Consider the following 9,674-nt stretch of genomic DNA (forward strand, 5'->3'; position numbering starts at 1 on the left):
TTCCCTTGCCGATGGGGGTTTCTTTTGCTCCTGGTCCCTGACTTTTCTGAGAGCGTGGAAGCGTGCTCTGGGCAATCAGGTTTATTTTTAGGAAACGCTGTCAAATAGCGTGGCCATGTTTTGTTCCCACCAGAAGGCACCACCTCCTGGTAGAATTCAGCAAAGACAAGTCCTGGGGGCTGACTTTGCAGTGCTGAGAAGATTTTTTGGGTATTTCAATGCCATTTTTAAGTGATGATTTTTCAGACAAAACGAAATTGTCGTTTGCTTTCCTGCAGCTCTGTATTCTAGCCAGATTTTCTCTTATCAGCATGTAGAATGCCACAAAACAGCCTGGCTTTGGCCTAGCAATATCTATATAAAAATGTTTTAAAGCAACTAAATGTGAGTCTGCCTCAAGGTTTCCTTTGGTGTTCTTTAAGAACTTTTTCTGTGTTTTCCTTAGGTAAAGCCAGCCTGTGTCTCAATATATTGTTCTGGATACTGCCAGCAGAGTTGCCAAAATCTAATTTTCTCTTTGAGACTCCTGGTGCAAGTCAATGTGATTTTGGAGGTAGCCCTTATGTTCAGCTGGGTGCATTTTAATGTATGTTATCACTGGATGTGATGCTGCCTTCAACTTTCATCACTAATCACATGAGAGTTCAATTTTATAGGTATTCAGAGGAAGGGGTAGATGAGGCAAGAGGTGCAACTTGGTTCTTCAGGTCCTAACTACAGCACAATCCTGTTTGATGCTTAAGCCACAAAGTGGTCTATGTGTACTGTCTTTGTACAGGAATTATAGAAATTTATTTCTATCTGTATTAAAATTTGTAAAACCCCAGGCTTTAGAGAAACATGACTAACTAACTGTATGAAACAATTTAAGCACTACACTGATCAACTTTTGTTGTTAATAAACTTTATTGGTATGAAATTTTAAAGTATTAAAGATGCATTCTATAAAAATCCCAACTATATAAAAAGCAAAGTGATTAGAGCATTCCTTGACAGTGACTCGAGCCAGAATGACTGACCACACCAGACATATAAAAAAAAATAAGGTAAGTAACCAGATTTTTTGTTAGACATGTCTCTAACTGAGGAAGACAAGGAAAAAAGGAAAGAAAATACATTGTCTTTCCACTAATAGTCAAAACCAGATTTCTGATAACCATCGTTAAAAAAACCCCAGCCCTATTGATGCATTCTTGCATCAGCTAGTGATCTCCTCCTAGAAAAGGAGGAAAAGAAACTGTTCATAATTATTGTGAAGTACAGAAGAAGAAATCAAGATCAAGCTACAGAGTGCATCTTCTGATCTGGAAGTACTGACATGGAGGTCCTGCAGAAACCGCTTGCATTTAATATTCTGCTTTAAATGGGTAGTCCTTGTGATTGACAGCTCTGAAAAGAGAAAGAACTTGTCATTTAAGTACCACAGAAAGTAGCTTGGCAGTATTTCCCTATTGCAGCCTCCCTTCTCCCCCCCTTCCAAAGTACTTCAGTTTTGCAGATGTCATTAAACTGAACACAAGCTTGTGAGAAAGCACATGTAACACCAACATGCTGAAAGGAGCACTCCAAATGAATCCCCCTCCTGGTGTCAGTTCCAAGACATGCCTCATTACCTGGGTCCAGGGTTTAAAGTACAAACTCTCCATGATTTTGGTCATGTATGTTTTCTAGATATAGGGGATGAAAATACAGACAGAAATAGGCCCAATAGATCATAAGAATAATAACATACTGAACCACTGGAACTGCCCTCCAGTTCCTGTTAAAGCTGAGCAAGACATCCATCTCCTTTTTAGACAGTTCAAAGTCAAACACCTACCAGGGAAAGAAAAAAAAAGGTCTTTTTACTTAGGTTCATGAGTAGTTAGCTACTGTGCATGCTTCATGCTTTTATGACTTGAGGTAGGAACACATTAAGCATAGTTAAGAAATACTCTTATTTCTCAGCCACATAAAAATTTATCCATGAAGTAATCAACATAGTCCTTCTCTCTCTGAGATGCTGTTTATAGGAATATCTTAAGAGTTCTGGGTGGTTGAATGCCAACACCACTGCAGTTTGTGTTGTAATGCACCAATAGAAGACTTCAGGTGTTCAGGATGGATTACTTGATGTCTCACAAATCCTGGAACTAGAGGTAAATTTTCTGCTACAACAGAAGACTACTGGGTACCAACTGCAAAGAGCTGTCTCAAGCTAATCAATCATCTAGCAATTCTTGCTGGTGGTTCATAGGAGAAATAGCTCCAAACCTAGCAGCAGGGATTAAAAGTAACAGAGGTATCATTTAAGATGCTGGGTCTTATAAGCCAATGTCCAGCTGAACTTCTCTGCCAAGAGGAACCACAGCCTCAAAGTGAGACATAAACCGTAACAGGTCTGGTGTTCACAACTTGTTTCTTTACACCTTAAAGCAGGACTTGCTAAGTGTTTCCCACAGGTCAAGTCCAAAACTGGGATTCCCCTTCCAGGACAGCAGAGCTCAGACAACTCTGTTGGAACCCATTGCTCTCCTGGCAGGAACCAAATGCTTTTCCCCAGAGAAAAAGCACAGATTGTTACGTAGTTGATGAAGCCTCAGTCTCCACAGCTCTGCACTCCCCTTCCAATGCCTCTTAGGTGCTGCTTGGAAACATGGGGGAGCTATGGGTGTGGGTGTCTATCCTGCATGACAAAAGGTAGCAGCAGTCCCAATGGAAACTTCACCTTCATGTTTTCCTGAACACGCTGCGGTTTGTCGGACTTGGGAATGACAACGAGGTCTCTTTGGATAAGAAAGCGGATCAGAACCTAGGAAAGAACAAGGAGGAGCATGAACACAGGGGTACAAAGAAGTCTATTCGAGTGCATTTTATGTTCTTACTTTTTTTTAAATGCACAAACCAATTTCTTTTTCTACAACCATATTCACTCTTTGGAAGACTACCAATTTGCACACAGGAATTTGATATGCCAAAATTTGCATGCATATTTACCAGTCTACTGGCAAACTCTAATAGTTTCTGGCCTATGTTGTTTCTGCATCTTGTTTTTTCCAGGATTTGTTTTGGTTTCAGTAAGGGTAGTAGCAGGGGGAGAAAAATGAGGATGCTTCTGGCTTGCATTACATGGATGCTCAGACCAAATGAGCATAATGATACTGCGGATTATTTTGGACTCACAGGTAATTACCTCATCTATGTTAAGCTTTTTGAAGTCCATAAAAGAAAAAACATATTTCTAGAATTTAAAAGTGTGTATGTCATCCATTCCCATACCGAAAAGAGAACTGTTGCATACAATCTTTTGTCCTGCTCTGCCTGTCTTTAAAATGTTATTGTTGTTAATTGCTTGTGAACATCTGTGTTTTTTTGAAGTGCACTTTCTGCACTCATTTCTCTGAGTAGCAACTAATAGAGAAAAAATTTATTCTTAAATAATCAAGTACCTTTCAATAATTGTATGTGAACATGAGCAGACAGGGTGCAATTCAATAAGTCTGCAAATTACAAGACTTCTCTGAAGAATAACTTAGCTAACTTAGCTGAAGAAAGGAATAAAAGGTTTAGGAAGATGAACACCCAAGCATGTACCACTGATCAGTCTACCCCAAAACTTGATACTCAAGGCCTCTTAGAAAATAACTGATCATTTACATGAATGCTGTGAAGAACTTGAGCAGAAGGAAGAGTCAAATGCAGTCCAGCCCCATTATACTGTATGTCTAAGAAGGCACATCTGCTGAGGCTGGCTATCAGCCTGAAAACATCTGAGGGGGAGCAATACTTTGCCCTGACAACCCCACTTACCTGGGCAGGGCTTTTATGATGTCTAGCTGCAATCTCTTTAATCTTGGGATCCTCCAGCAGCGTAGGCTCCCCTGGCTTAGCCCTGTTCAAAAATAGGAATATTGATGGTAGAAAGATCATAGTTTCCCTGCAGGAAGCCTTACATTGTGTGACATAATCTGCAACAAATCAACAGCACTTTTCTCATTTTATCTACATTTTTTACATAATTTGCCTCAAAGATTCCAGCCACAACTGCACTGTTCTGTGTACAGGAAGACTGCAATGCTTTCTTACCATGGGCGGTTGGGAGAACCAAGGGGGCTGTAGGCAGTTACAACAAACCCTTTGGATTTACAGTACTTGATCAACTTTTCCTGGGTTAGGTATGGATGGCATTCGATCTGCAAGCACAGAAACATGGTTGATCAAGACGCAAACTGCACTGGGATGCAAACCATAACATTTTAATTCCTCTTGGCTCAGAGAAAATGTGAAGACTTGACTTTCAGTATCATGATTCAAATTTATCTTATGAAGAAGTTATTAATGTCACAGCAATATCTAGAGGCCTAGCACAGAAAATAGAGCTTTCTCATGCTACACATTACACACTGACAGTGAAAAATAATATAGAAGAGTGAAAGTGCTCTCCGTGTCAGGAATCTGGGAAATCAGTCCTTCTGGACTACTGCAGAGCAGTTATTGCATCTTCAGAGGGCCAGCTCAGAATACCTGAAATTTATTTTCTGCTCAGAGTCACCCAATGTCTCCTTGCCCCAAGAAGTCTACCCTGGTACTTGTAGAAGCCTGGGGAGATGATCTGAGCTAACCTAGAAAAGCAAGTTCCTGTTGCAACCAGCCATTTGGGAAAGATGTGCTTTAACTGAAAAGAACAGGAGCTACTCAGGGATGCTGCTCAACTTGCCACAAGCCATAGTATGACCACAGGGCTGTGCCTACGCTGTTTTACATGGCATTGTGCACATACCCAGCTGTTTCTAAATGCTATAGCTTAGTCACCAGGCATGGTGACATGACCAGATATGGGTCATTACAGAGGATTCTATGAGGCTTTGAAAACAGCATATGGACCTACATACCAGGTCCAAAGCCCTCTACTCAGTGCAGATGGTCAAATGCTTCTCACAGATAAAATTTCCATTATGAATTGATGGTCTGAACAGTTTCAGACTCTTTTCAGTATGCGTAGTTCAAGACTCAGCAATTCAGTACATCACACAACAACCAGTGAAGAATGAATTGGATATTGCCCCTACTATGGAAGAAACTCTTAAGGCCATTCAGCAGGTGAAAACTGGCAAGGCAGCTGGAGTTGATGGAATTCCACCTGAAGTCTGGAAGCATGGGGGCCAAGCACTCCTTGCTAAATTTCACAAGTTCGTGGTGTGCTGTTGGGAACTAGGCGAGCTACCATCAGACCTTCGTGACGCAGTCATCATCACCTTGTATAAGAAGAAAGGAGATAAATCAGACTGTTCAAATTACCGAGGTATTACTCTGCTCTTCATTGCTGGTAAAATCCCTGCAAGAATACTCTTGAACAGACTAATACCCGCTATAGCAGAAGAAATTCTACCTGAAAGCCAATGTGGTTTCAGAGTCAACAGGAGCACCACAGACATGGTATTTGTTCTCAGACAACTGCAAGAGAAGTGTAGGGAACAGAACAAAAGACTATGTAACCTTTGTTGATCTCATCAAAGCTTTCGATACTGTGAGCAGGAAAGGTCTGTGGCAGATTTTGGAACGTTTAGGATGTCCCTCCAAGTTCCTTAAAATGATCATCTCACTTCATGAGGATCAGCACGGCCAATCAGATATGGCGATGCACTTTCTGAGCCCTTTCTAATAAAGAATGGTGTGAAACAAGGTTACATTCTTGCACCAACTCTATTCACAATCTTTTTCAGCATGATGCTCCAAAGAGCCATGGCAGACCTTGATGAAGAAGATGGTATCTACATCCAATATCATACTGATGGAAGCCTATTCAACCTAAGGTGACTGAAGGCCCACACTAAGACCTTTAACCATCTTGTCCGGGAGCTGCTTTATGCTGATGATGCTGCCCTTGTCGCCCACACAGAAGCAGCTCTGCAGCGTTTAACATCCTGCTTTGCTGAGGCTGCTGAGCTCTTTGGGCTGGAAGTCAGCTTGAAGAAGACAGAAGTTTTCTATCAACCTGAAGTCTTCCATCATCCCCATATCACCACTGGTGAATCAGAGCTCAAATCAGTCCAATACTTTAATTACCTAGGCAGCCTCATCTCCTCGGATGGTAAGATTGACGGGGAGATAGACAACAGGTTAGCAAAGGCATATAGTGCCTTTGGAAAGCTTCATAGAAGAGTTTGGCGAAATAAACACCTGAAGAAAAGTACAAAGATCAGTGTTTACAGAGCCATTGTGCTGTCTACTCTTTTATAGGGGTCTGAATCATGGGTCATCTACCGCCACCACCTGCGACTCTTAGAACGTTTCCATCAACGCTGTCTCCATACAATCCTAAACATCCACTGGTCAGATTATGTGACCAATACGTCTGTTCTAGAACAAGCAGCAGTTATGAGTATTGAGGCCATGTTGCTGAGAACACAGCTGCCTTGGGCAGGACATGTCTCAAGGATGAAAGATCACCGCCTCCCTAAGATCTTGCTTTATGGTGAACTTGCCACTGGCTGCCACAAGAGAGGAGCCCCAAAGAGGAGATACAAGGACTCCCTGAAACAACATCTCAGCCTCGACCACATTGATCTTCATCACTGGTCTACTCTGGCCTCCAATTGGGAGGCCTGGAGACACTCCATTTGTAACGCTGCTGCTTCTTTTGAGAAAGCACGCAGGATCACTCTCGAGGAGAAAAGACAACGTAGAAAGAACCGTGTCTTGTCGATACCACCTAAGGAGTCTTTCTGCTGTGCCTTTTGCAACCAGACTATCTCTCATTGGCCTTTTTAGCCACCAGCTATGTGCTTGTAGCAAGCGTGGGTAGAGTCCTTCCCAAGTCTTCATTCACGAAGCCTAGCCACGATACATGATTTTACATATATGAAATGCATATTATATTTATATATTATAGGAATTTAGGAATACTCTAAATATATATCTATCTAAGTACAAACACACACACATACACTCTAAACACATTTAGGAATGCTGCTAAGTCGAAAGTTCCCTGTCCTTGACAGGAGGGTTGAAACCACATGATCCTTAAGGTACCTTCAATCCTAATTATTCTATGATTCTATACTCCAAGGTTAGCTGATAAGCAGAAACAAAAATCTCACCTGGTTCATTACGGGTTTGTGTTTCAGTCCTGGCTTGCTCAAAAGTCTTTCAATCTGCTCATGGTTAAAGTTGGAGATACCAATGGCTTTCACCAGACCACAATCCACCAGTTCTTCCATGGCCTAATGAGTAAGGACAACAAAGGAGTGTGCATGAGGTGGTGATATTACTGGCAAACCAAACCACATTATTTGATTTCCCTCCAGCTAGTGACAAATGTACAAATAACTCACATTAGATTAGATAACAGTACCTCAATTAAAAATAAAAAAATTCCTATCTGTATTAAACACACATTAAATTAACAGTCACACCTGGATTCACCTGTAAGGTGGTTTTACCATTGTGTGTATTCAAATATTATTTTAGTGACAGCACCTACAGTGCTGATAGCTTCCTTCTCTTTAGCCCTAATAAAGACATCTCTTTCTTGCTCCTCAAATCCAGAGGTAGCAGCATCTATCTGGTCAAAATACAATTTTTTGTCACTATCCTCCATACCCAAACATATCCCTTAATTTCACTGTGCACACAGATCTCTGCCCCAGCTTTAGTGCTGATATCTGCTCTCAAGAGCAAATATTAACTTACCTCCCATGTGTCAAGAAAATCTGTATCACTGGGGATACTCATACCCTTGTCATCCAGAGGATGCAGCTCTTCACCAGCCTGTTATTTCAAGGTAGAAAATACATAGACTTTTTAAGAGTTGAATCTCCTACTGGGAACTAGCACTTTGGACTGCATCTACAGGCAGCAAGTTAGCAGGTTAGTTAAACATATTGCATAACCTAAAATATTGCACATTCATTAGTGGTCTCTTTGGGATGAGGGCCATATTTTTCCAAATCAGCCCCTGTGCATGCAAGGAGTGTGGGGATTAGTAGCAATTATGTGGCTTAGGCAGATCTAGAGAGAAAGGAACAGACACCCCCCCCACTACCTCTTTCCTACTTTTTTAATTTATTTTACACAGATGTAGACTGGGGGGGGGGGAAGAAGCACGTTTTTTCTGTGCTTAATTTTTCAGTGTTGATTACTCCAGACCAAGCCAACATCTCCAAAACTTGAGATGTTCATGCTGTTCCAAGCCCAGCAGAAAGTCACAGTCCCAAACTGCACCATCCCATGTTCATTACAGCTTCCCTGAAGACCCAGCAGGCACATTAGCAGTTCTCATACCTATGACTCTCTTGTTCCAACAAGTGTGAAAAGCCATGTGCTAAAACATATCACTACTTAGTGACCAAATACTTGCTACCATCAGATTCAGGGCAGAGCCAAACGAACCGTGGCATATCCCAGTTACATAATGAAGAATGCACCAGGTTTCCAGGCAGGTAATGAGAAAAGGGATGTAGGGCAGGACTACCTTGAATCCCATAGGGTAGTGCATCAGGTAGAGGTCAAGGTAGTCCAGTTGCAGTGCAGCAAGGCTCTTCTTGCAAGCCACTTTAACCAAGGGCTTCTCGTGAAACGTGTTCCACAACTGTGGGAAGAAACCAAGCCTGACTGTGACTTTACAGCTCCCACAGTCCTCACCAGGTGACAGAAGCTTCTCCCTTGATGGTCTGGGAGGATAACTGCCTCTCCAGTGCATGCTGAAGATGAGGATGCCAGCATTTTACTCTGAAGGTAGGACAAACGTGCCACAAGGCCAGCAGTCATGAGGGTGGAGTCAGTATTACCACTTAGGAAAAGAGATTGTCAGAAATAAATGTAACACTCCAGCAAGTGTATCTGACACAGCAAAGCTGTGTTAAAATTACTTTTTCAGTCTAAGTTTTGAATATTGAGCAGCTCATTCCTTCTGTCCCTTTTAACTATCCACAGCTAGAACAGTGGCCAATGTGAAATCAAAGTTCAAGTTGTTTACGTAGAAGAACTTGCAAGTGTTATTAAATTAAACCATGTTATTTAACAAAAACAAAGCTTAATATGGAAAAGCTTAGTTATCCTAAATTCTTCTGGCTTTGATGGTGAAAACCCCAAGTCACAAGTTTATTAGCTGAAGTCTTCTTTTTGGTAAGGAGCTTTTCTGAGACAAGTGGATGACATAAAGGAACAAAGAAAATACATATCAAATGCTTCAGAATCAACTCCCATACTTTGATTTCTAATCCCTTTCAGGCTTATGATTTGTACATGACACAGTTTTCAAATGTCTGATGAATCCACACAACTGCCTTGCCTTCTTTTCCTGATCTTTCTTAGGTGTGTACAAATGAACCTTCAGGATAATCAATGCAAGGAAATTATTAGATCAGTAATAGCCACGCTATCTATCCCAAGTTGTCAGTGGTTCCTGATAAAGCTGAGTACAAATTGCAAATAATTATAAACACACAACAAGACAACTATGAAGTGAATGCAAGAGAAGGGAATAGGTCCCTATGTTACTTTACAAGGTAGAGCAAGGGTTTTCTGCAAGAAAATTTAAATGCCCAAGGAATCTTGCATCCTTGTACCTTAGTGACAATGAAGAGGTCTTCCCGTTTCACTACTCCCTCCTTGATCTTCTGCTTGACTGCATTCCCTATTTCATTTTCATTCTGATAGAAATAGGCACAGTCAAAGTGGCGATAGCCAGAATC

At 41.4% G+C, this 9,674-nt stretch overlaps 1 protein-coding gene across 1 annotated transcript; it reads right to left on the minus strand.

Moving 5' to 3' along the window:
• Window positions 1-884: 884 nt before the first annotated feature.
• Window positions 885-9,668, minus strand: LOC113962254 (aldose reductase-like). The gene is made up of 9 exons (XM_027673033.1): window positions 9,549-9,668; window positions 8,453-8,569; window positions 7,672-7,749; window positions 7,080-7,202; window positions 4,066-4,172; window positions 3,790-3,871; window positions 2,708-2,791; window positions 1,733-1,815; window positions 885-1,389 (listed from the first exon to the last, which is right to left on the minus strand). The coding sequence occupies exons 2-9, from the start codon at window positions 8,474-8,476 to the stop codon at window positions 1,347-1,349; spliced, it is 624 nt and encodes a 207-aa protein (XP_027528834.1). The 5' UTR covers window positions 8,477-8,569; window positions 9,549-9,668; the 3' UTR covers window positions 885-1,346.
• Window positions 9,669-9,674: the final 6 nt, after the last annotated feature.

Source organism: Neopelma chrysocephalum, unplaced genomic scaffold (genome assembly GCF_003984885.1).
Source record: "Neopelma chrysocephalum unplaced genomic scaffold, ASM398488v2 Primary Assembly neopelma1_133941, whole genome shotgun sequence".
Classification (NCBI taxonomy): Eukaryota; Metazoa; Chordata; class Aves; order Passeriformes; family Pipridae; genus Neopelma; species Neopelma chrysocephalum.

Excerpts from the sequence above, each read along its gene's own strand:
- LOC113962254 (XM_027673033.1), bottom strand. The coding sequence starts at position 8,476 with ATGCACTACCCTATGGGATTCAAG. Across the intron at positions 3,872-4,065 it reads GGTTCTCCCAACCGCCCATG|GGCTAAGCCAGGGGAGCCTA; the intron begins GTAAGAAAGCAT and ends ATTTTTGAACAG. Across the intron at positions 2,792-3,789 it reads ATCATAAAAGCCCTGCCCAG|GTTCTGATCCGCTTTCTTAT; the intron begins GTAAGTGGGGTT and ends GTTCTTTCCTAG.